General features: G+C 38.4%; 1 protein-coding gene across 14 annotated transcripts in view; it reads left to right on the top strand.

Annotated features, from left to right (window-relative positions):
- The first annotated feature begins 1,344 nt into the window (after positions 1–1,344).
- prom1a (prominin 1a) overlaps positions 1,345–27,071 on the top strand; it is a 65,078-nt gene continuing 39,351 nt past the window's right edge. For 10 of the 14 annotated variants that reach the window (XM_025006191.2, XM_025006189.2, XM_025006193.2 and 7 more), the window contains exons 1-3: positions 1,677–1,905; positions 23,170–23,228; positions 24,344–24,370. In XM_025006191.2, coding sequence (XP_024861959.1) covers positions 1,677–1,905; positions 23,170–23,228; positions 24,344–24,370 — 315 coding nt within the window. Of the gene's footprint in view, positions 1,906–23,169; positions 23,229–24,343; positions 24,371–27,071 lie in introns of all 14 variants that reach the window. The other 4 variants (XM_017417504.3, XM_017417510.3, XM_025006198.2 and 1 more) reach the window with 2 other exon arrangements.

Below are 27,071 nucleotides of genomic sequence, written 5' to 3' on the forward strand. Positions count from 1 at the left end.
GTCGGCAAGTTCACGGACACGAAGCACGAAAGCACCATGTTGTCTTACAGAAAGGAAAAATAACTTTGATGTTTACTGCACAAATGTCATTAAAACATGCAAAAATTTGAAGACTACTATAAAATATATATGACTGCGATGGCAAATTGAGATTTGTGTAAAAATTGAGTCCATAAAGACACCATCTAGTGATCCTGGTAACTAAACTAATCCTAATCTACCTTTAAATCAAGGTTTTTAACAAGTATGTCTTCAGAAGTAATCCTTTGCCCTATAGCTTCCTTTAAAACTGACCATTTTTCTCTGCCAGCTGCTGTAGAGCTGGGAAGTCCCTTCATATAATGTTTATCATTGTGAAGCATGGGGATTTACCTTTTTAAATATAAGCCTGGAAATCCCGATGACATCAGTCCAGATCAATAAAATTCAAGTTTTCAACTCATGAACCAAAGCTTGTTGGAAGACCGGGTGAGAAATCAGAGTTTCAACAGATTCCATCTCATTTTGAAGCTTTTGAGATGAAGGATTTGAAAATATTCATCATCCTAAAGAGGAACTGTTTATGCTCCACCTGCCCATGTCATGAAGAGCGGTTATATAAAAACGTTCAAAAAAAAAAAAAAAAAGAATTAAACATCCAAATGACAAAAATTTAAAATTAAGTACTAATAGGATAAAATGTGTGCAGTAGTGAGAAGACTTTAATTAATGCATTAAAATTAATGATTTAATTTAACAAGAATTCCCCTGTGCTACATGAGAGACGAAGAAACAGTTTACTTTAAAATGGAGTTATAAGTAGTTATTTTAGAGGCTGCAGACAATTTTCTGTAATGGCTTTTTTCAATAAAGGAACTTGCAGAAGTTTTATATATATAAAAAAAGATGTGCCCAAAACTGCAGATATTTTGTTTTCTATTAAAATATATTTATTTATTACCATTTAAATGTTACTTAACTTTAAAAGCACATATTTAAATGCAAATTTGGTTGAAAGTTAATATATTAATTATTAAAGACAATAACTGATACCTGAAGATCTAAATCTGCAGCCATCTGTTCAGTTCAGCAACATTTGGATAAAAACATCTTTAAATGGGTCAGAAAAGAAAACTATAAATGTGTGAGTTTTTCAGAGACGCTGTTTAGATTCATATTAATAAATAATAAAACAAAGATTTAACTGTTAAAATCTACATGTCAGGCACTGAGTAAAAAAGCCTGTTTTCCTGTGGAACTCTGTGGGGTCCTGATGAAATCACCTGCTTCATTTGCTCCACCTGTCCCCGACAGGAGGCGCGCGCTTCTCTTCGGACCGGCGGCGCGCGCCCACGCTCGCTCCCGTGACGCAGCTAGCGCCGCTCTGTGCGCACGCACGCACACGCACACGCACAGATGCTGGACCGGGAGCGACAGGCGCGCTCGTCTATGTGGGACTGAACGCACCGAGGGCTGGGGACGGTCTGTGTCCGCCTGGGAGCCTCAGCGAGCGGGGAAGGATGCTCAGAACGAGTCGCTCCGCGGGCGGCAGGACTTAAAAAGCTGCGGTCCTTCCACAGGAACACTTTCAGGTTTATCTCACCTCTTCCCCGCTCCTTTTTCATTTCCTAAAGGAAACACAGGGGTCCAGGCTGTCCTCGTCCAGTTTCCGTGCCTGGCACCGGTTGTTGGACACCATGTGGACGCCCGGGACCCTGCTGCTGCTTTCGCTGCTCTGTGCGTCCGGAGAACTCCAGCAGGAGACGGAGCCGCGCAGACTGCCACCCCCGGGAAAGTTGGATTTCGGCTATGTGCCCGCGGGAGTTTACGAGACCCTGGCTCACTACGAACCGGGACCCATTGGGATCCTGTTCCAGCTGGTGCACGCCTTTCTGCATGCGGTGCAACCCAACGTGTTCCCGCACGGTGAGTCCGAGCCCTCCACTGTGACCCTGAGTTACTTCTGACTGTTTCATCAGATGATGACATCTGTCTTTGAGCTCTGTTTAATTTTAGAAAGATCCACTTTGGGTTTCTGGAACAACTGATGAACTTGAGCCCATTTAATATAAATACATCCACCTGAATGAAAACCTTCAGCCTGGTTTTGTAGAAACTAGGGTTGGGCATCTGTGGTCTGTGGACAACATTCTCTGATTCCTTTAAGATACATGGGCAGCAAACTGATACCATGATACAACTAATCTCCTAATTATGATGTGATTTGAATCAACTCAACACACTGAGATTCTATAATGTAACACAACAAAGCAAATAAATGGTTCTTTATCAATTATTAGACAAACTACTTACTACATAATAAAATAAATGGCCACTCACAAACAGGTCTTGTCTTAAAATTGCAAAACACTTTTATAAAACAAGACACACAATTAGTAAACCATACACATAAACTTATGCCTAGTACAAAGTGAATAAACCCGCCAGCAGCAGATGTGTTTAGGACTTTTTGTAACTCAGCAGTGGGCAACACAATGTATCTTCTATATTATTAAGAATAAAATGTAGGTTAACCTTAGTGTCCTGGAGTATGAGGTGATTCACACTGATTTAATCACATTTGTGTTTGTTGGTGTTTACCAAGGCGATGCTGCAGTTCTCCTCCTGAACTGTAGGTGGCACTAAAGAGAAAATATAGTTAAACAACAGGAAGTATAGCCAGAAGAGCTGCAAGCTGCCTTGCTGTAGTTTTGCTGTAGAGTTCACTGGGGACACTGGCTTTAAGTCTTCCCTGTCAGCTGGTTCCTGTCCAAGTTTTCAGTCCACTCCCTCCATGTAAACAAACGGAACATCGCCTTTGGTTAAAAAAATAAATAATAGGATAATATTTTCCAGGTATCTTGTTGATTCCTGTAGTTCTTACCAGAGGTTTGTTTCGTCTGAGTGAAGACACAGAAGTGAAGACTGGTGAGTCAGCAACATGTCCCAGCCAGGTGTAGACAAGATCCAAAAAAACAGGTGAACTAAGTGACAAGGACACTACGATGTTCAGGACAGAGTGAGGATAGGTAGACGTCCATTTTCTCGTCCGTCGCTCTCCTTGGACCTCACACACGGCACATCCTCCCATCGCCTGGGTAAATCAGTCCCAGTAATCTGGACTTGGATTGTCAGTAAACATACAGCCAAATGTTCCTGACTGCCTCCGTCCCAAAGAGCGAGGTCCCAGTGTCCGTCTCTGAGGACTGGATGAGGTTTGACCATGATCTGCACTTGGAGACTTGGTGTGAGGGACCGCATCCCTCAGACTCAAAGGATGTGGTGTGATAGTTTTCCTTAGCCTTTGCTCTAAAATAATACTAAAAATATGCTAAACGCATGCAGCTTTAGGCTATACATGACAATCTGCCGTCCATCATGCAGGTAAAACAGTCACTGAAGGAGCTCCATATACAGTCTTTGTGTGTAGCCAGTTTGTGTGTCTTGCCCGTCCACGTTGTGTTTCCTTGCAGAGCAGTGCATGTGAAGGTGGTGTTTATGCCTGCAGCGCAGTCTGTGTCAGGATGATCGCAATTAATGCGCCTCTTCTTGGCAGCATCAGGCCGTCAGTGGCCACTTTGCTCCATTTTAAGTAGCGTGTGAATGATTTAGTTGGATCTGCTTCAGAAACCCTTCCCAAACCTGGATTTACTTTCAGACCTGACTGCTTAGCAGAGGTTTGTGTTTAATTGGGAAGCGGATCCTCAGAAGATGCAGCTCCCCTCCACTACAGCCTGTGTCCAGCCTGCATTGGAACATTTTGCAGATTAGGAGCTCTCCAAGTCACCTTGTTAATTGATTAATCCCATAAACCCAGGCGCCATATGTTCTTGGTCTTTTAGATTCCAGTTTGTCACCAGCTTTCCGGGGGGGTCCTAGTGTTATCCTGTGGAGTAGACAGACAGACCGCTGCTCAATGAAGTTTACTTAATTCATGACTGCAGTCATTAAAAGATGCACAGCATGTGGAGTCTGTTAATGTCTTTGTTTAGTTTGGAGGCTCATCGTGTAAGCAGGAGTCTTCTTCTTGCGGAGCCTTGGACTTCTAAATCCTGCAGCCTGTCTGGGCTGTTAGGAAGAGTAGATCCTGGAAACCTCTGGGAAATTCACAGCTTGTCATTTCTGTGTGATTTGTTGGAGCATGCAGCTGTAAGTCTGAGGAAAAATTGATTTGACAAGCCAAGAGAAAGATTTGCAAATACAGAAGTTTTCACTCCGGTGGTTTGTGGCTGGAGATGGTGCGGATTGAAAACCTGGAGCTGTGGTAGGCTGGGTCACCAGATCCAACCCAACCGTGTCTGAGTGAGACAATAAAACATGTTACCAGTGCTGAAAGGTCTAAAAATAAATATATGTAGACTTTTAAAAACAAACACACTCAATAGATTATCTATGTTAAAAATTTTATAGCATCACATGTTTTTTTTTCTTTAAATGCAACCAACAGCCTGATTGAGTGTATTTCTTTATTTGAAGTCAAAGGACAGAGTGTTTAGTTTGGTTGGTACAAACGTTTTCTGCACAGTTTGGTGAAAACGGATCATTTTGAGATAATTTGGTTCCAGCATGTATCCATTACTTGTGGATGTATTTCCCTTCTCGGTGTTTCTGTGATGTTCCTCTCTGAGCTTAGCTAGGCGGTGAATGACAGATTAACCAGCACTTGACCCACATGTGCACGGTTTAACAACCGAGTCTTCTCTCCTTTCTTCACCACCAAATAGAAGCCAGATCTTCGAACAGTATCAGCTTTCAGCTTTCTGGAATAATAATATATTTGTTCATCACTGATGCTATGAAAGCTTCACCTGCTGCTTCTTGGGGACAGAGTTTAAAACAATTATTTTTCTAGCATTCCTTGAAGGAATGCATATTGCTCACCGCCTTTCATTCCAGAGATTTAATATAAAATCATCTTGTGTTGGAAAAATGATGGTGTTGCATTGGTTTTGATCAAACTTTGTTAATGACTAATGCATGATCTGTTGAGAGCTGCTGAGGATGACTCTCATCCAAATTTACCACAATATCTGTAAAACTGACTTTTTCTAAGGTCACTTGACTGCTTTAAATTGTGTAGCAATAAGATCCAGAAGTAACTGCAACAGTTTCATTAATATTATCAAATATTTCTCTTTTTGTTGTTGAAGACTAACTGTAAGTTTTAAACTTTTAAACACAGCATTTTTTTAGGAACTCTGACATTAAATTACCAATTTATTCCTGAATTAAGTGGTTACTAAAGGCAACAGTTAATCTTTAGGTTTTTGAGGATATAAGTCAGTTCAAACAGAAAATAATGACCGTATGTTGGTGTTTAGGAAGCATCACGTTAACAATCAGCATGATGTTTAACTTTAATGAATAATCTTTGTAACCTCGTGAAGGCTTTAGTCGACTGACTTTCATCAAACTGTTTAAAGCTTGTAGGAGGTGGAAAAAAGAAGCAACATACACGTAACATGGACACCCACATTCAACAAATGAGCAATGATATGCATTTATTAACATTTTTCTGTTGGTTTTTTTTTGGCTGCGAAAAAGTCCAGAAGTGATCTTGATGCGTCCCTGCCTCCTCCGCCTCCACCCACATGCTAATCAACACACACCAGCACACACACACACACACACACATACCGGATCAGAGGCTCTTTGTCAGATAATCGCTGTGTAACACTGTTGGTGCAGCAGAGAAGTGATTGTAGGAAAACTGTTTTGATTACTGTGATCAGAAAAAAAACCTGATGTCTCCCTGACAAGAGTCTCCCTGAAGACAGGAAAGTAGATCACTTGTGATGTTTCATGATTTATTAAAATTGTTTTATATATTTTTTAGTTTGCTCCAGATCTCAACTGCAGCTGTGAACATTTTCAGTGTGTTGTAGCTGAACTGTAACAAGTACAGTGTTTTTGTATATAGAGACTTGTAATGAGGAGCTGAGGTTGTTGGGATTTCTGCTTTGTTTGGTTGCAGTGTTCTGACCTTGAATCCAGCTGAGGCTGTCTCGCTCTCCAGGGTTTAATTTATCTGAACCCAAAAAGCTCAAATAAAAGCCTGAGCTGGAAAATAAACTGAGCGCCTACAGGTTGTTCGAAGCACACGAAGATGACTGGCTGCTGCAGGCCGTGTCAGACAACAGTGTGCTGTTGAAGTGAATAAAGAGAGCGTCCTTCAAATGGAAGGTTGCAGCCCGAGCCCCTCGACAGTAAACATCTGCTCGGTTGAAGTGTCCTTGAGCAAAATAGTGAATGTGTGAGCACTGGACCACTGCTGACCCCGCCATGGTGATGTTACGACAGAGAGAGGGCTGTCGGAACAAAAAAAGAGTTGGGATTTCTTTCTCGTCTAGATGAACATTTTCCTCATTAGAGATTTTCCCAGCAGCAAAAACACCCATCAGAGGCTTTGATGATCCCTCCAAAGTCTTAGATTTACAACGATCAGATCCTCTGAACAGTCTCTCAGAATCTGTGGAATCTGTTTAAATAGTACTATTCAGAATCAAAAAGGACCATAACAGACAGCTAAAAGTAGCAGAACAGTAGCTAAAATCTAAAAGTAGGAAAATGGTAGCTAAAAGGGACTGAATGGTGGCTAGTTAGTTTGTGAAGTAAAATTCTAAATTCCTTAGTTTGGGATCTGATCATGATTATTTCTGCTGTTTGGGAGTCATAGTAGACTTGGATTTGGAGCCAGATTTGTAGAAATAATGTGTACACACACACACACACACACACACACACACACATAAAAACAACTTTTCTTGCATACAGATTTTTCTAAATGGAGAAAATATTAGAATGTGTTAACCTCAGACCATGTGTACATGTTTTTGAAACAATTTAAGGCTGACAGTGAAAAAGGAAGCAACCAAAAAGATGAAACTAAACTAAATTTACCTAAATACAATAATATACAGTAGTCTGTAGATTTGCACACTGAAAAACTGATTCTAATCACGTGCAATGGGATTATCTATGAATGAGTGCTCCTGTGGTGTTGAAGAAGTGATTTCAAGAAAAGAAGGCATAAATGGAGATGGTTTTGTTTGTCTGCCAGCAGATGATCACAGTCTCATGAGCCACTTTCAGTTTCCAAAGGCTGTTTGTAAAAACTGTAAACATATCACAGTCCATCTGTGCATCTGTGTCTACTTCCTGATCATCTCTACGCAAGACTGAATGACCCAAAATACACACATCCCACTCACATGTCACATTTGTTTGTGTCTCAGCTTTGCTGCATTCACTGTCGGGTCTATTAGTAAAGGCACAAGTGATCTTTTGATGTGCAAATGACAAAGTAGGGACATGTTCACATCCTTTGATGGTTAAAAATGAAGAAGTCAGGTTTGAGGATGGGCAATTTCTTGATGATTAAGATTTATAAAATCAAATATGTACACAGGGTTTTATAGAGTGTTTTTTTTTCCTTTCTACCCTCTTGAGATGAATACTTGAAACCTGATTGAACACAACTTGCATTAATTCGACACAAAGAATAATTCTGTCCTGCAGTTTCATTTCCTTCTGTATTTACAGGCCGGTGACTCAACTTTCAGCTAAATGTTGATTGAAATGAACCCACATGTCTGGGATCAGTTCTCATAAAGGCTGATAAAATGAAGCTCGACCTGATTTCATCTTCAAACCAGAGATTTAGCTTTGTGTTTGTAGAATAGACGGGCACAACAGTTTCCTGGATACAGTAGATGTAAAAGGAAACTATATGCTGATAACGCTGTTCATACAGCCGTCTTTTTTTTCTTGTTCTCCTCCCTTTGTATTTATTGTTTGAATATAATAAGAGCATTAATGTCAGTGCCTTTTTTTTTTAATTTATTGTTGGAATGATATCTTTGCGATAAATGTTGTCTGCCCCCAAATAACCAGCCAAAACTTGCAACATTACAAGAAAACAGTTGAAGTAATTCCATTTTTTTAAGCAATCTTAGATTTAAAGTGAAGCAGAATAAATTTAAATCTGCATTAAAATGTTCATCTCACTTATATAAATTCCATTTATGTAGCAGAGGCTAATTATTGGCTTCTAACTCTAGAAGTTACAGTTTTCTGTGTTTTCTCTGTTCAAAAGAAATCTGAGATGAGTTGATATCCTGGTTCTGAGACCTCCTGTTGTGACCGTGTGTCAGTCTTTGTCAGCACAGAGTTTGGTTACTCAGCAAGAGCTTCCGATTGATCATTTAAGCTTTATTAGATAATTTTATAAACACAGAAACTGATTGTAATTGTTGATTTAAAACTGGACTATATGAGTTTGTCACAGTGTAACCTGTTTTAAAGTGGAAAGCCACTGAGTGTAGACTTGATGTCTGCAGTGTGAAAGAAAAAGGGACGATCAATACTCAGAATCAGCTTTCGGCTTATAAGAAAAAAGTGATCTCATTCGAAAAGCTTACTCCACTGAAGGCTGCCACGTTAGAAAGAGTCAGGAGAGATAAGAGCTCTTGCATTAAGATAAGTTGATCATCGGAGACATTTTAAGATAATATAATAACGCCGCCATCAGCTTCAGCTTGCTGCTGTCTGGCAGAGAGGTGAGAACTACAACAAAATGAAAGCACAGATCAAAAATCAAAGCAGTTCAAAAAACCATTGCAGCAAATTTAAAGAATCGAGCAGAAATAAATGAAGAGTGTGTTAGAGAAAAAGCCGTCACTTCCTTGGGTGCTGCTGAAGCCTTGTTTCATTCGGGAGCGTCATATTTGGGTCAGGCTGGGGAAGCAAGCAGGAGAGGCGAGGCTGAGACGAAGCAAAAGGCTCAGGCCGGCTAAATAAATGGCAAGTCATGCATTCTGTGCCGCTTTGTTCCACTTCATTGGTGGGAGCAGTAGAGCCCACTTCGAATCAACTCTGCGGATGGGATGAGCTGTATGTGACTGCAGATGTGCCGAGATGAGTGGTCAACCTGCCAAAGCCACATATGATGACTTTACTCTCAACAGTCCAGTTCTTCATTGAATCCTGCTGCTTCTCGTTAAACCCTTCATAAGGTCCTTGTAGCTTCACTGCAGGGGATGTGCCACAGGAACTGGGCTGTGTGGCGACTCAGAGCCGAACTCAGCTCATCTTAAACCAACAAGCTGTTTGTCCACAACGCTCCGGCAAAGGAAGCAGCTCTAATCCTGAGGTGATCCTGTTGGAGATCCGTTTCATTTGCACAATTTTCCAAAAATGTACAACTTTTCATGGGAGAAAAGTCAGAAAAGTCCAGGTTTTTGCAACCTCAATTCCAAAAATGTTTGTGTGTTGTGTAAAATGTAAATCATACCAGAGTCTGCAATTCTCATAAATGCATAATTTACTCACAGTGGAACATAGTGAACATATCAAATGTTTAACTACTATTTTCTGAAAAGGAAAACAAAGTCATTTAGAATTTTATAGCAGCAACACGTCTTAAAAATGTTTCTCCAGGGTCAACAAAAGATTAAAAATATGTGGTATGAATAAGAAACAGCTGGAGGAGCATTTTGCAACAAAATTGGTTAACTGGCAACAGGTCAGTCAGAGGACTGGGGATAAAACAAGCATTTTAGAAAGGCTGGAATCTGTCAGAAGTAAAGATGGGCAGAGGTTCACCAGTCTGCAACAAACTTCATCTTAAAGTAGTGGATCGATTTCAGAATACTTTTCCTCAAGAACAAACTCTGAATATCTCATCATCTGCAGTTTATAATACCTTCAAAAAAATTTTTAGAGTTGGGAGAAATCTCTGTGTTTTAAAGACATTTTACACAACATCCTAACATTTCTGGGATTGAGGTTGTACATGCAGTTTTCCAGAAATGGGATTCTAATGGTCGAATGGTCCTATCTAGTGTAAAATCAAATTATTTTAAGATATAAAAAAGTGTTAGTTCTTTCAAGCATGTTTCCTTGCACGCTTGTCTCTAAAGCTAAAAGCTGACAGTGATAAAATGTCTCTAATTTATAAAAATGTTATTGTTAACGTAAAGCTCTGCCATGAAACGACCTGAGGTTAAACTCCATCCAAGTCGCTCAGCTGCAGTGATGATCAAGCTCTTAAAAGCTGAAACATAAATAAGTATTTGTCTGTCAGTGTTGCACCCATTACACTCATAAATTTTATCCACATTGTTCTGAGTGAACATTAAATTCAAGGTTATACAATGCATAAAATGTGAATCCGCCCACATGGTAATTATGGCAGCAAGTTCTGAATAGTGCTGATGTGTGGGTCACAGCAGAAGAGATGTGTTTGTTTCTCTTCTGCTATCTGTCAGCAGGTGGGTGTTGAGATCTGGAGGCTGTGATTGGTCAGCCTCCACACTGTGCAGGTCACCCTTCCTGTCTGTCCCTGTCACCTTTGCAGCAGGGTTTTAGCCTTGATTAGCTGATTGTAATCTGGGGTGTTGTTTACTTGTTCTGTGTCAATCCTCTTGGCCCTGCAGCAGTCCAAACAGAACCAACCACAGACTCGCCTCTTTACTCTAACCTGTGGATGTAGTTAAGGTTAAATAAGCACGTGCCCAGAATGGTAATTAACTTAAGATTTAGTGAAAAAATTAATTAATAATTGTCCCCCAAGATCATTTCTTTGGGCTATAATTGTTAACCTCTGGATATTCAGCACCATCAGCTGAACGGTTCTATAATCACGTTTTGTATTTTGAATGTAAAACAGAAACTGCAAGGTGATAAGATTATTTATACTTTTTTCTGACCTGTTTTTGTGAAGAGGGAAAACAGGCCTTAAAAGCTCTTGTTTGAATATTTGCACTGAGTAATCTGCACCTACTGCATCCAACTCATCTTGGTCTAGGCTGGAGATTGCCAGGTATGAGCCTGATGGTCCAGAGCCATCCATTTTCAGGACAAGTTGATCTGATGCTGGTCTTCGAGGATCTGATGCTTTTAGCCCAGGCAGTAATTTACATTAGCATGTGCAGGTTTTCCTTTAAATGCATAATCCTTCTTTTAAATGTGGGCAAACAAACACCACAGAAAGACACTGTTTGTTTGGCAGCACAAGTCGAGGCACATTTCTCCTTTTGTAAACCAAAAGTGCCTAAACATAAACAAAATCCTAGTTTGTGGCTGCAAAATCTAAACAGTCTTTTGGTGAATCCAGGCCTGTTTTAAACTCAGCATCATTTTGAGAGCACGTGCCGTTATGATGAGAATTTGAGAAACAATTAGCATTATTTCTTTAACGTCTCAGTTAAATGTCAAAATATGAGATTTTTGCAGTGCTGGTATTTATAATAATTACAGAACTTAAACTATGATGTTCTCTGCATCTATATGGGTGTCAGACTCACTTAATGGAAACAAATCTTTGTGCAGACTAGATTACATTGAGTCTCAATATATAACATGGTTTTATTATTGTCTGTTCTGTTGCCATGCCTCCCAGACTTATTTTTGTCTTGTGATTGTGTGTACACACACACACACCCTGTTTCTACCCATCAGTGTGACTTCCACGTGAGGAGAAGCTGTTAAGTTTGACACTAATTAATGTGCAGTTTTTACACAAGCATATTGCAGAAACTAAATCCGAGCATGAAAGTTTATTTGAGAGCGCGTCAAAGAAGACGTTTCTTTGTGTGTTTCTTACACATGGCTTCATCTGTGAAAACAACATTAAGTGGAGCTCCAGCTGCTTTCGAAGCCAAGCGTCTCAGCTGTTCCACACACTCATGCACCAACTGTGAGTGAACGGATGGAAAACTTAATTCATCAAGATAGCAGCATCAGGATCTGTCAAAAAGTCATGACTTAAGCCACAGGAAAAAAAATGTGAGGAAAAAATGTTCCTGCGGCGGGTTAAGTCCTCAAGTTTAACTAATGCTTTTTTTATTAATACTATTTTTGAAATTAAAAGAAAAGGCACACTTTCAGCTCCGTTTAAATCTCCACACAGTGTTGGTGGGAACATTGTTACTAAAACTGGACAGCTTTAAATTAAATGCCTCTTCACTTAGTAGTTTTTATTGTGCGTGTCCTCTCCGGTGAAGAAACGTCAGATTGTCTCTCCATAGTTACAGATTCTATGGTAACAGAACTGAGTGTTTATCCGGTGTGGAGGTGTTTTTCAACCAAGCTCATGGGAAGTAAGCTCTGACATGAACAGTCAGCCCTCAAGACACACACACACACACTCACACACACGCTTGTTTTTCTTTACCTGATCCAGCTCAGTTAAATGTCACAATTCTGCAATTTAAAAGAAAACATTTACAAAATAAAATGGGAATAAATAAACTCTAAAAACCATTTTGGTGCTTTTTAAAGGTTGGTTTAATATTTTCTCACTCATTAGTTCACCTGTGACATTCAGGTTGATTCAGTGAAGCTGTAAAAGTTGACAGCACTGCAGCATCTTTGGCAAATAACAGAAAACACAGCGTCAGTGTTTTATATTTTTGCTGGATTTTCTTAGATAAAGTGTCTTGTTCATTTACATCTACATAAATATTTACTTTGATTGCATGAAATTTTAGTTATCACTTCAAAAATATATCAAAATTTTCTCTTTTTTTGTTGTTTCAAGGTCAACAGAAGGACTACAGTTGTAATATTATTTGAAAATCAACTAATTTGAGGGCAGTCGGGGGGGAAGAAAAATGCAAATTTCTCCTGCACGGTTTCATCTATTCCCCTTTCTTGTATTTCACAAACACACAACATTTTGACCTTCTTCTTATTCCCCTCCTCCCCCTGCATCAGTTTGTGAAGGTCCGTCTCCCCCAGAGTCCTTCAAACAGTTAATATTGATTTGTGTGATCGTAGCAGATTTATGGGAAATATTTATTTAAGGTGCTGTTATCCAGCTCAAATCTCAGATGAACTCCTCTGCAGCAGCTTTGTCCTGAAGCTTCTCATGAGAGAAAGTTTGGTGGTTTGTGAATCTGCTCTGTATGACAAATTCAACATTTTTACAGATTTAACAGTGGCTTCTAAGAGTCAAACAGTAGAAGTTCATCTAATTAACTTTCACTGTCTGGTTTAGAGAAGAGAACAAAAATGTGTCTCTTCCAAACAAGTCCATCCACAGGCAAGGAATATTTCATGGATAAATACAACTTTAGCAGCTTTAAGGACATCTGCAAATAAAGAGAGAAAATTAGATGTTTTACCATGACAAAGGTGTAGTTAAGATAATATATTTTATCCCTTATCATGATTGCTTATTATTTATTATTCCTGAGGTAGAGGATGACAGAATTATTCTCATTATTTTACAGTTTGACTATTTTCTGTCTAATAATACTGAAAACATCCAAACTATTTATTTTTTGTCAATCATTTAAAAGTCAGCTCTACTTTCTCAATATTTAGATATAACAAAAACTTGTATGTGATGATCTGTTTATTTCCTTTTGTTATTAGTTGGAAACTGTTGGTCTTGAGGAAGGAGAGGGTGTGTTGTTAACACCATTATGTAAAAAAAAAAGAAAAAGCATAAGTTGCCAACCCTTCCTCTAATACCATGTAAATCCTGGATTTAAAGCCAGCTATGATCCTTGCAGCAACATTTCTTGTTTTTTCACAGTCTGGCTATTGCCTTTATGTTGCACTTTCTCGTAGAACACAGGTATGCCGCGGCTATTATCTAAAAATACAGAGAACACTTTGTTGCATAGCAACAGGTAGAAGGATGAAGAGCTGCGCCTTGCAGGCTTTTAGCACCTTCTTTTATTGATACCTTCAGCTGCACTTTGGGAAAAGCCTTGTTTGTGATATCAAACCATCATTGACAGGACCTGCCTCAGAAAGAAAGAATAATTCGGCTCATGAACGAGTTCTGTTTTATCAATGAGAAAAATTACATTTTCTCTGAAAATGTGCTGAATGACTGCTGGAACTGAGTTAAAGCTAAAACGAGCAGAAGACTAGATAAAAGCCAAGAGCAGAAAAATGCTAACTAAATGTAGCAAAATGCTAGCTAAGAGCTAAAAGTAGCAGAAGGAGACAATAGACCTAACATGCTGAAAAAGATTTCAAAGAGAACAACGATTTAGAAGGAATTGAAGAGATCTTTATGTATTTCTATGGGAGAAATATTTGTAAATAAAATTAAATATTTATTATATCGAAGTTTTTAAGTTACAAAAACCAAAAGTCACAGCACCCATCTCCGGAATGAGCTGAACATTTCCGTGTATGAATGGCTAAAATATCACAAAGTATGCAGAAGACTGCAAGAAAATCTGTGGAAAAATAAAAACAGGAAAACAAGAGTTAATGCTTGAATCAGCGTTCATAAAACCAGGAAGCAAACAAACAAAACATGGCCTTAAAGAGCAAACAGCTTCAACAGATGTGTGTGCAGCAGGTACTGGAGATTCCTGATCATGTTAGATTTCCTCCAGGAAGTCAGGAATGAGGAGCGCTGGCAGTCGCTCGGACAATGAACAGAAACCGTGGAGCTGTCTGCATCTAATACACACAGAATGAGAAAAGCTGTTTTCCTGCAGCAGGGAGAAAAAATGAGAGCCAAGCAGAGTTCCCTGTTTGTGTTAGTGTTACAACTCCTGCTTAATATAATGCTTGACACAAATCTCCTTCTCGTGTGTGTGTGTGTGTGTGTGTGTGTGTCCGTCCTCTGATAAGTGTGAGAAAGATTCAACGTCGCCGGCACCAACTGGGCGCCTTCTTTGTTGCACGGTTCTCCTTACAAGCAGCGCAGAGCTGAATGGAGTTCTGTGGAATAAAAGAGTCTCACTTTATTTATTTTTTTAATAAGCCTGTTAGTAATGGCTGTTGTCACACATGACCGCTACAGCTTAACAGGAGGAATATTACACTTCTGTTTATTCCACTGGTGGCTTTTGGAGCAACTTGATTACATTTTATTTCCTCTCTTTTTTTATGTTTTTATATAAATTCTGCCAACTGTGCTGCCAACATTAAATCCTACTAAATACACACAACTCTTGGCTCTATCTTACCAGCTCAAGTAAATCAAATGGCATCTTTTCACGTCTAACAAACTTTTTCTTGTTGTTCATTTCTGTCTTTCTTAGACTCCTTCACATTGTTTTCTTTTGTTCTTGTATGTGTGTGTGTGTGTGTTCTTTTTTCTTTCTGCCTCTTCAGCTTTCACAGTCTGTTTAGCTTATGCAGAATAATTTAAAATATATGTAAATAAACTTAAATATTCATGTCAGCAGCACCAACAGCGTCTGATAAATGGTTGATGTTTGCTCTGCTGTCATGTTTTTTTTTTTTGTGAAATTGTTTTTTTTATTGTTGTTGCCAATGTCTTTAATTTATATTTACTAAAACAAAAAAGACTGGATTCTGTATTTCGAGGGGGAAAAAAGAAAGATGAGTTTTCCAGGCAGGGTCTAAACTTACAACTTGACAAGACTATTAATGTCAAAGCTGTTTAGGAAATAAAATAACTGTGGAGAAAACTTTCATGCACGGTAAGAAATATTTTATTTACAGTGACTCAACCCCACCAGGCAACTGAAGCTTTTATTTTTTTTTATTGAGAACAGAAAAAAGTCATTCACCTCCTACAGGAACATAGTTATTGACTTTTTATTGACTCGGTGTTGCATGATGTTTCTGAAAAGCTGATTCTGTTTGAGACTCTGGATTTCCTGTTGGTCAGCCTGTGTTTCCATCCCACTCTGAAAACTACTGATGGTGTAAAATCAAACACTGACAGCCCTTACTGTGAATGGACAACACTCATTTTAGTTTTTAAAACGGTTTTTTATTGTTTACTAAAATTACAAAATGACTAAACTTGCATACTTTTGCACAAAACCTGAAGGTAGTGCCTCATCAGGCTGGGACTGTAGGAGACTAGTTGGTGATGAAGATGAACAAATATTTGTTGCAGTCTCACTGAAGCCAACAGACCGGTGAGCCATGTGGCCGCGTTATGCTGGGCCAATCTTTGAAAATCATGGCTTATTTTGTGTGCACGGCTTCCAAAACTATTCTTGGCAGTGTATTTTATTTTCATGCCCAGCTCCACCCACATCATACCCGCCTCATCCTGCTTTGTGCCCCCACGTTTATGATTCAATCTGCTGGAGTACACTTTCGAAATGAAGACGAGCAGATTTGAAGTCTATAATTATTTATCACCGGTGAGATCCTTAGAGCTCTCCTGCAGGTGTCAAACTTCAGCTGTTGTGCCTTTGAGACGGGTTGGAGACACCCTCGGTGACTCCGGCCAGTTTGAAGGAAAAGTTTTCACATAAATGTTTTGATAATGTTTGAAATCCAAGGAACAAAACTGTGAGCCTCTGTGACCCAACAAACGCCTGAAGACATTCCTGAGACTCTCTTGTGAATGTTGTTGGTGAGCTAGTCGCAGCCCAGTGAGATAATTCCCAAAGTTAATGACCTCAGCAGTCCAAGACAATAGTTTAATTAAAATAGAAACTTCACAGAGAACTTTAATGTGTCTGGGTTGAAGTTTTGAATTCATATATGACTGAATTGTAACTAAAGACAACATAACCTTTGAATACGTAGCCAGGCCGTTTTTAGTTTTGTTTTTTAGTTTTAGTTTTTTGTTTAGTTTTTGATTTTATTTATTGTTATTATTATTATTTTATATATAGTCAGTCTTTCTTTTACACATATGCTTTAAATATTTTGTTGAAGTTTAGTGTCGTCTGTCATTTTTGTAGAGCTCAGTTTTTAGCCGTTAGATTTATATTTTGAATTTATGCTTGAATTTCCTGCTTCGGCGTTGCCGTTGGTTTTGTTTCGTTAAAATAAACTGTTTCAGTTCAAGTTCTCTGACTTCCATCATTCAATCTTGTGTTTTTTTAAAGCGTTTTTTACTAAATACATTCAGCAAATAGAAAAAATATGTAACAGTGACACAAATTCTAAGTTGAAAGCAATTATCTGAGTGAAGAGGAGTAAGTATTTACAGAAAGGTTTGCTGTGAATCCCTATAGCTCCTGTGCTTCTGTCTCTACAGTCAGCTGGAGTTGTTCATCTGACAAAACAAAACGTAAAACAGTGATATTAGATTTATTATGAGGAGTGTGATGACCTTAGCTGGTTTGGATTTGAACCCAAGACAGTAATTTGTGTTTTCTGTTTGATGTTTTCTTACATGAAACGCAGCATGTGGGAGAGATGGTAGTTTAGTTGTGTCAACATTGGGTTTGGTTCTCTGCTGAAAGTCCTCTCATCACTGCTCAGAACAACTTGGTGTTTATTGTACTCAGTCCCTGAAGATGCAGGCTTGAACTCTTCTCATTGACCATTTAATCCACGACACTAATCACTTTTTATCTATAGACACCCGTCACGGTTCCTGGTGGGATTAACACACAGCCAGCTTGGCTGTTTTCCTTTTGTGTTACTTTAATTAGCAAATGATCTAATGGTAAAGTGACTGCACATAGTATCAACTTTCAATCAATATGGATTTGAGAAGCCTTTAAGTTTTACATCAACTTTAGTCTGATCATAATTTCTTCACCAAATTAAACTCCACATTTTCCATGTTTCTGTTTGGTCTTCATGTCTCAGCTTTTCTACAAAATGACATCAATACTGTGTCTAAAGTAAGCACAATCAATTGTATTAAAATTTGTAGTTATTGCAAAATGTTAGGAGCCTTTAAATTTAATTGAACCCTCAATCTCCAATTGGTGCTGATAAAACAAGTTTATAATGTCACCCACCTGCAAGAAAAACAGATTTTTGTAGATTCTGATATGCAGTAGAGAGCAAAAAAGATTATTTTATATCTTTTCATAGAGTTTTACCTGCGGTGACCAGAGGTGGGAAAATAGTCTGAATTATTTCAGCGTCTTTCCGTCTCGATCATCTTTTTAAAAGTCCTGAATCACATTTGGGCCGAGCAGCTCTTATCTAGTTAACTTTAGATTGTTGCTGAAAAGCCAAATGAGGTACTGAACCTGCATAACTAACAAGTCCGCCCTGCTGTGAACAAAGTTCTGGTCCAGGAACGTGTTCAGTACTGAGAAGCCCCACTGATGATGGCTGTCCAGTTTTTTTTTTCCTCTGCTGCTCTAACAGCGAGGAGCCGACAGGAAGAGCTGCTGGATTCCTCTGGATTGGTGACTCCCGTCGAATGAAAGTGATGAAAAATTCATCTCCTCAGGTTCGGCTGCTTGCGAAGCTTCATTAAATCTGTTTGGAACGTTCTTCCTCAAGTTTGTTTGGAGCTCACACTGCTGAAACATTTACAGTGATGTGTGTCGTCCATTTTAATGTAGTATAAAACAGCATACGAACATGTTGTCTACATGACATCAGGGTTTGTTTGAAGAGCTTAAAGACCAAGTGCATTTATGTGCTTTTTAAATGACGCTGAAGAGAAGAGTTAATGTGGGTGCAAACAAACATTAAGTCAGCTTTTTGTTCATGGAGGGGGATTAGATGCTCCTCACAAGAACCAAAGCCTGGATCACTGCCTCTTTGAGCTGCTCTTCATTCTTTTATCTTCCAGTTTTCGCCTCTCATTAGGATTTTTCTCCTGTTTGTTCTCTTCTCATACATCACTGCTCTCCTGTGTTTCAAGTTAAATCAAATTGATCTTTTTGTTGTGTTTTATTCTATTTAAACAAGGTAGAGAAGTCTGACTTATTGCTGTTTATTTTTTCTTAATTATTGCCTTCTGTTGAAGGCAAAGTGGCAATAATGTTTTCACTTGTGTTTATATTGGTTTATATGTTCTGTTAGCACAATATCTCATGGACCATTGAACAGATTGGAACGAAACTCTCAGAAGATATTTATTAGATGGACTTCTACAACTTATTCACTTTTTGGGATTGGTCACATTCAAAAACGTCTACAGGTCAGCCAGTTTTACAGATATTGAGCTCAAATCCGGTGTGGTAGTAGCTGAGACTGATTAAATTTGTCTGTTTGTCAGCAAAATATCTCATGAGCCACTGGATGAATTTTAATAGCTATACATCAGTGAATTTTACAGATATTGAGATTAGGACGTTAACATTTTTAGAAAATTTATCATCATTGTGATATCAGTGGCAAATGACTGCTTGAACTGCAATGAATCATAAATCATATTTCAAACTCCATCCATGTCCTGCGTGCTTATAATATATCTGGTCAATCCAGTGGACTTTTACTGGCCTAACTGAGTGTGGTGTTGTGGTAGCTGACAGATCATGTGAGATTTCAAATGATGATATTTTCAAGGTTTAACCAAAAAGCAATAATTCTGTCATTTCTCAATATAAGATGATCTCAGTCTAAACTCTGGCAGGGAAGGCGGTGGCCGATATGGATTCCTTCAAGGAATGTTTGGCCTTTAATTCGGCTGTTTGGAGCATCGTCAGCTGTTGGTATGTTTACAGTATAAACTCAGTTCTTAACACACAATGGTGTGCTGTGATTTCAGCAACATTCCTCCATTCCTCACACTCGATCTTTGTCTCTTCCAGCTATATAGGGCAGGAAAACGTTCCTCTTAGTTATTTAGTTTTTATGCAACTAATTTGCATTGACTGGCATGTTCCTGAAAACCTGCACCGCTGCTTGCCAGCTAAACGTGTGGAAAAACTGATAGTTTGGATGCATTTAGCTTCCGAGCTGACATGTGGCAAGATTGCATATGCAAGCCTCTGAGATTAGCATTTCCTCTGAGGTTTTAAAAAACTAGCTTTTGCATCAGGAAGAAAAAAAACTTTTGGAGATTGAATACATAATTTGAGTTTTTTATTATTCTTCATTTAAAACATAATGCATGGAGTTGGTTATCTGACACAACTCCAAATGAACTATCTCATCTCATGTTTGCAGGTTAGTTTAAATAGTTTTGTAACATAAATGAATCATCTGTCTTCTACCAGTCTTGTCATTTATAAATCTATTCAGGCATGTCTATGGGCACCAGCTTCAAAAAACCCACTTTTTAATCACTGAATGGAGAGAGAAATAAAATATGGTATTTCTCTTAACTGGTCCATTCTTTGCCTCTTTATGGTTTTTTACTACTATTATTGTTTTTCCTTCCTGTAGTATTTTTACGGTGATATTTCCACAAGACATGGAAATATCTGTTTTTCTGGTTCCAAAGGAGGAGATACCTGAACATTTGTCCACCAAAATGTATCTGTGCTGAATGTTGTTACCAGTATTACTGCAAGGGGTTTCTGTGCATTTAATGAAATGGTTTCTGCAGCCGGGGTAAACCTAATTTGTAGATTATCAGCCTTGTTTGATTTTTTTTCTTTGGCAGCACTACGTCGTGTCTTTAGCAGACTGGGTAGGACTCACCTTAAAGGTCCTTATTGTAAAGTCTGACATTAAACATACAAAAGGTTCTCCTTGACTGTATCAAATGGTGCAGTTTGAAGTAATTTACTCCAGTAGTTTTCTAGATATGAGTGGAAGTCTGAAATGTGGGTCCACACTTATTGTAAACAAAAAACTCTGCTGAATCTGCCGTAAACCATGTGGCAGTTTGAGTCACGGTTGGTCATCATCTGTGCAGGTAAACAAATATATCAGAATCAGACAAGCGCAGAATCCCAGAGAAGATTAGGTGGAAATATAGGAGTGACTCTGCTGATTCGATTAAACAGAAGCTTATGAAGCTTTTTTTTTTGTCCAGTCTTTGTGACATTGATCAGAAAACTTTATTTTTCTTCTTTTTTTTATCTGATTATTTCTTTCTTAATGCTCTTCAGAATGAAGACATCCTGTTTGTGTCAAAAGCAGAAACATGCATGGCTTTTAAATATTTTATAAACTTCACAAAATAATCAGCAGGTCAAATCCTGATGTGTTTGCGAGTTTTGAGAGATTGAATATTTGCTCCACTGTATATTATGAATAAAGCATCAGCATCCTTTGACCACATCTCAACATTTTTATTGAGGTTACAACAAAAGCTCTTTCTTTTTCTTAGTAACATAATACTTTAATGTTTAGACATCCAAGCGCTTGGTTTGCCGTCTTGCTAAAGTTACAGTATTTATTCTTCGGGGTTGAATTGAGTTTAAACACACTTTCACCACAAGGTCAGATTAGGAACGCAACCACTTCTCTAACTGTACTTTTTCAGCAAAAGGTATGGATCATCTGGCAGAAGCTCCCAACGGTGAATGCCAACAGCCATTTTGAGGAGGAGAATTTTATCAAGAAGCAGAGCTGTGATTCTTGACCTTGGTGGGATAATCCAGCCAGGAAAAAAAATGAAGACAGTAATGAAGACATCTGCAAATATATAAAGAACATGCAGGTTTACCAGACAAAATCAAATGCAAAAGGATGAGGAGGCCTCTCTGTCAAATATAAGTACTTAAATAGACCCAGTTAGATACAACTCATTAAAAACTCTTTTACCTAATAACTGGGAGAAAGATAAATCTTCATTAATACAAATCTTATGCTTTGAGCAGAGGCAGGGATCAGAGCTCTGCGCTGTGATCGTTTAAAACGAACCATGTCATCAATTCTTCAACAACTCGAACTGTGATCTTTCTTCAGGAAAAAGAAAAGGAAAACCCTTGTGTTTCTTGCATCTTATTTTTGGAAACATTGCCTCCGAAAGCCTTGTTTTTTTCCTGTCAGCATCATCATGAGTCACAGCCAACACTGCTCCAGGTGTAAATAGAAAACAGCAGCTCAGTTTGATAGGTGATCCGATGATTTCAGTTCTTTCTGATGTTTCTGTGGCTTTTTTTTAAAAGAATGTGATCAAATGGGGAATAAACTGTTAAAAAACAATTTAATTAGATATATCTACATCCCTCTTATGTCACAGCAGCAAAGATCAGAGTTAAAATGAGTTTGTCACTTTCTGATGACAGGATGGCTCTGTTGCTGTGGATTTAAAATATGCACTTTTTTTTTTGCACAAATCCAAAAAATCAAAGCTGAGGTAAAATTCAGCTTGTATGCTGAACGCCTTTTAATCTTCAAACTACAAAAAGCAAAAATGCAAATATGACATCAGAAACCAGGGATTTCCCAGCAAAGTCTGTTAAACCTTTACTTTATACACCTCCAAGAAAGATGCAGTAATTCAATATCTGTTTTAACTCCGAAGAAAACCTGTGACTGCTTGTGTGGCAGGTAGAAAGGCAAGCTCGGGTTTTTAGAAGCCTTCAGGTCAGAATGATATGATATGAACACACTGTACGTTACAAACACAATGTGTTTCACCACCCCAGCACCACCCATAAAAAAAAGAAAAGAAAGAAAGAACACAGGCAGGAGAACATTCTGATCCTAAATGTGGTTTCATTACAAAGATAAGAGTGGGATATCAGTCTTTCATGTTTTTGATGTTAAAATTAAGGCTACAAAGAAGATATCGAGTTTCTGGAAAGGCAGGATTATTTTTATTTTTGAGCATTAAAACTGATGTAAAATTCACTCAGCAAGTTCTCTTCCTTTTGAAACCAGGCCTTGTTAACACGAGTCACGAACACGCGTCATGAGTGGTACACACCGGTACCTGCAGCTTTTTTTTTTTTCTTTCAAAAGAAGGTTGATTACTCTGATTTCCTGTACCGACGTTGTTCTGTTCAGGGTCATGAAGGGGCTGGATCCTGTCCCTGCAGTCAACAGAAGTGGGGTACAGTCTGAACAGGCCACCAGATTTATCACAAGGCCAAACAGAAACACACAAGCATGCATGCAAAACTAATCTGGAAGGTTTTTCATAGGGATGGGGATTTTAGGCAAAAACACTAACATTATTTGATATTTCTTTGAATATTTGTTAACCCCAGTCCCATCTGCTCTTCACCCCCCCACCTATCAGCAAAACGTAAGATCAGTTTGCAGCAATTCATGCATCTCAATGTTCACTTACTTCATCCTTTACTCATGCAGGAGTAAATAATAAAGCACAAGTTTCAGCACAACAAACTGTTTAAGAAACAGAGAGAGCAAGAGAAAGAAATTTCAGATATGAACCCAAGACCTTCCTGTTGTCAGTTATTCTGTTTAATTTCGACTCAATATTTGTCTTGATACACAGCCTTATATTCCTGTTCTTCTCTTGTATTCTGTCTACAGTAAACTGATAAAAAAAATTACATCAACTGTGACTTAAGAGGCAGCCCTGTTTGAATTATACATATTTCCAGCGAGCCAGTGTTCAATTTGCAAGATAAGTTGCTGAATGAAAGAATCCACCATGCATAGTTATTTTATAAAGCATGTGGTTTTTTTTTTGTTTTTTCCTCTGTGCTTTTACAGATCTTATTGTCAAACTGGCAAAGGACAAATTTGGAGCCATTCAGACTGAGTATCAAAAGGTAAGGGCATGAATTGATGAATTTTTGGAGATAAAATGATTGATTGCTGTACTTTTCATTTTGTTTTGGTTTTTGTTTTTTAATATAGAAATATTTACATAAATCACAAAACTTTGTGAATGACATCTCTAAAAAGGATGTTCAGAAATATTTTTAATCAAAACTGTATTTTGTTGGATTGGACAACAGCCTTCTTTGCTGTAACATACTTTTGTATTGTTTACCTTAGAACAGAGACAGATTGTTTTCATGAAGTTGGAGCATATAACTACCACACTCTGCCCTCGAACACTGAATAACTCCTGCTTTCATGGAAATACTCAGTTTTAATGCCAAACTTTCTTCTAAGATATATTACCTTCTTACAAATATAGTTTGAGTTAATTTCTCTGATGTTCAGTCAAAACCTTTTTTTTCATGAGATTTGCTCGGCTAAAGTCAGTTGATCAGTGATCATTTGGAGCAAGCGTCAACATCAGTGCTAAATCTGGTAATCTGTTATTTGTTTTTAAATGGACTCAAGCGAGCAGAAAGTAACCTGAGAGGAAAGGTTTATTAGCACACAGAAGAATCAAGAGCAAGGATTTAAAGTAGAGTCCTGGACATTTATAGAAGCAGCGGCGTATTCAAAGGCAGTCACAGTTTTAGAAATGCCAGGATGTTTTTTTAGTTTGAGGGCAGAGATTTGAAGGAGAGCCAAAACAGTTAAAATATGAAAGCCCAGCCTCACAACCTATGCTCCTGATTAATGGTAGTAATAAACACTCTTATGGTTTTGTTTTTATTGGTCAGGGCATTGCCACATTTACTGTCAACCCAAAAAAGATTTTGTGCTTCTAGCTAAACTTTTTATTTAAAGAAAATAAAACCTTTTTCTTTGTCTACATTATTTTAGACTGAGATTCAAATAAACTAAACAAGTGCAAATCACCATCTATGTGTGCATTGCTACAATATGCAACAGTGTGGATTTGCATGGCTGCTTTGAATTCTTTAAATTGTCTTTTTTTTGTTTTATTTCGTCACATTTATGTTTTGTGGCTTTACTCTTTCTTTTGATGCTGCATTGCCTGTGTCTTCTGCATGCCTTCTTCATCTCGTCTGGCTTCCCTCAGCCAGAGAACATAGTGCTGACCCTTCAGGTAAAGTCTGCACGCTGGACCTACAGTCCAACCCATCTCCCTGTCTAACCATGTCCCTCTGTCTCACTCACCAGCCGCACAATTCCACCTAAGTCTTTGTTTTTTTAAATTGGAGATACAAGGTTGCTACAATCTTGCTGTAAACATCAGTGATTATTTGTCGTCCATCAAACATTGACCCCACCCTTCAGCTGTCACTCCTCTGTCCCTTAAAAGCATGTTTTTAGAAAGAGACATGCTTTGCAGATCATAGATGAGAACCATAGTTTAAACTTTTTCATTCTTTAATAAATTGCATATTGATTTTTTTTAGTATTGTCCCCTTTTGCCCTCTTTTGGTGGTTGTAATCTACGTTCGACCAAAGCCTCCCGACTGCATCCAGCTGATGTTTGCATGATTGTTACTTTTAATTCTTATGAGCCTAAAAGCTTAAACATATCACAGATAATATTGTGTTTTTCCTCACAGTTAATTAATTGAAAGACTGCTCCGTACGCACATCAAAACCAATTTAGTTTTTAGCTTTGATACAAGCTTGACTCACAACAATAAATGATAAAGATATGTCATCATGCCTTGTGGCTGCTGCTGGCATTAAATCTGATCAAAGATACAGGAACGCTTCGTCTTCATCACTCAGACATGCTGCCACCCCATCATTCAGCTTGGTCTAATTGGAAGGGCACCTTTTTCTTTTGGGCACTTGCCAAGACACAACTATGGTCTGAAAATAGTCGGAGCTGCAGGCTCTTGAAAAGATTGGGTGGGAAGAAAAAAAATCATTGTTGACCTTTTTTCTAAAGCTTCACCCTGTAAAAACAATGCCCAGAAGCATAATGACAACGCAAGCACGACGTCCTCAACAGCAGGCTGACATTGGTGCTTTTAAAAGACTCGCATGGATTTAAACTCCTTTTTTCATCCTCTGAGCATCTGTGCACTCTGAATCTGTTTTCTTGATTTAGTTATCAGTGACTTTCCAACCATCCTTATTTTTTTAGCTTGACATTAAACATGAAAAAGACATTTTGGGTTGGGGCTTTTTTTAAAATGCAGCCATCCAAATGTTAACACATGGATGTAGATCATTGCTGCTGTCTGAAATATTCACTTTTGCACAAAGATTTCTAAAGGGGAATATTCGATTCACAGGTAATTCTCTTTTGCCAGATTCCATTCCCTATGCTGAGTGCAGGTTAGACAGGAGCAAATTAAGTGGGGACCTTGTGGTAAATGACAAGAGAAGGTGAATGTCTTCAGAGAACCTGCATGCAGTCATGATTTGATCTCAGTTCAGATTTTTGAGGCTTTTTGGGGAGAGATGTGTAAGTTTCCACGGTAACAACTCAAAGAAGAAAGAATCCTACACAAAGTATCATAAAACAGTCAGCATTGTTCCACCCCCACTAAGCCACAGTCTTCTAATGTGAAACCCTGCTTATTCAAAATTAATCTGTACATTTTATTTAAATAAAATTATAAAGAATCAAATGCAATGAATTTCATACTGCCAAAATAAAATAAAATAAAATAATCTTTCTTTTTTTTTCCCAGCCAGAAGAAAAGATAAGTAAACTACATAAATACTCACCAGCCACTTTATTAGGTACACCTTTTCAGTACTAGTATGGACCCACTTTTGCCTTCAGAACTGCCTTAATTCTTTGTGGCACAGATTCAACAAGGTGTTGAAAATGTTCCTCAGAGATTTTGGTCCATGTTGACATGATAGAATCCCACAGTTGCCGTCCATGATGTGAATCTCCTATTCCACCACATTCCAAAAGTGCCGGATTGGTTTAAGACCCGGTGACTTGTGGGGGCCGTTGGATTCCAATTAATTGAGACTCATAAGACTAATTAGTAGTTTTCTAATCTCTGATTGTCCAATTTTGTATTGTAGCCTCAGTTTCATGCTCTTAGCTGACTGGAAGTGGCACCAGAAGTGCTGTTCTCTGTTCAGAGATGATGTTCTGCACTTCTTAGTTGGAATGGGTGGTTATTTATGCTGCTCTTCCCTTTCTATCAACTTGAACCTGTCTGCCCATTCTCTTCTAACATCAATAAGACATTTTTGTCCACGCAATTGCCACTCAGTGCATATTTCCTCTTTTTCAGACCATTCTCTGTAAACCTTAGAGATGGTTGTGTGTGAAAATCCCAGCAGTTTCTGAAATACTCAGAACAACAACCACGCCACGTTCAAAGTCACTTAAATCCCCTTTTCTTCCCCATTCTGATGCTCAGTCTGAACTTCAGCAAGTTGTCTTCATCACTTGTAGATGCATAAATGCATTGAGTTGCTGCCATGTGGTTGGCTGATTGTGTTAACAAGCAGCTGAACGAGTGTACCTCATAAAATGGCCGGTGAGTGTATGTGACATCCATCCGTCCATTTTCTTTACCCTCTTCTCCTTTCTGGGTCACAGGGAGCTGGTGCCTACCTCCAGCAGTCACTGAGCCAGTCTCCAGTCCATCACAGGGCCACATAAAGACAAACGAGAGACGAATAACCTTTCACAATCTCGCTCACACCTAGGGACGATTCAGAGGAAACCCATGCATGCAGCTACTTGGTTAGGGTTAGGCAATACAAACTTAATAAAAATTTAAAGTTCCCTTTATGAATACAAATGGCATACCTGCTAAATATGTGAAGATTTAACATTAATTTAAGTTCAGACTACAAGTCTATTCTCA

Source organism: Kryptolebias marmoratus, linkage group LG9 (assembly GCF_001649575.2).
Source record: "Kryptolebias marmoratus isolate JLee-2015 linkage group LG9, ASM164957v2, whole genome shotgun sequence".
Lineage (NCBI taxonomy): Eukaryota > Metazoa > Chordata > Actinopteri > Cyprinodontiformes > Rivulidae > Kryptolebias > Kryptolebias marmoratus.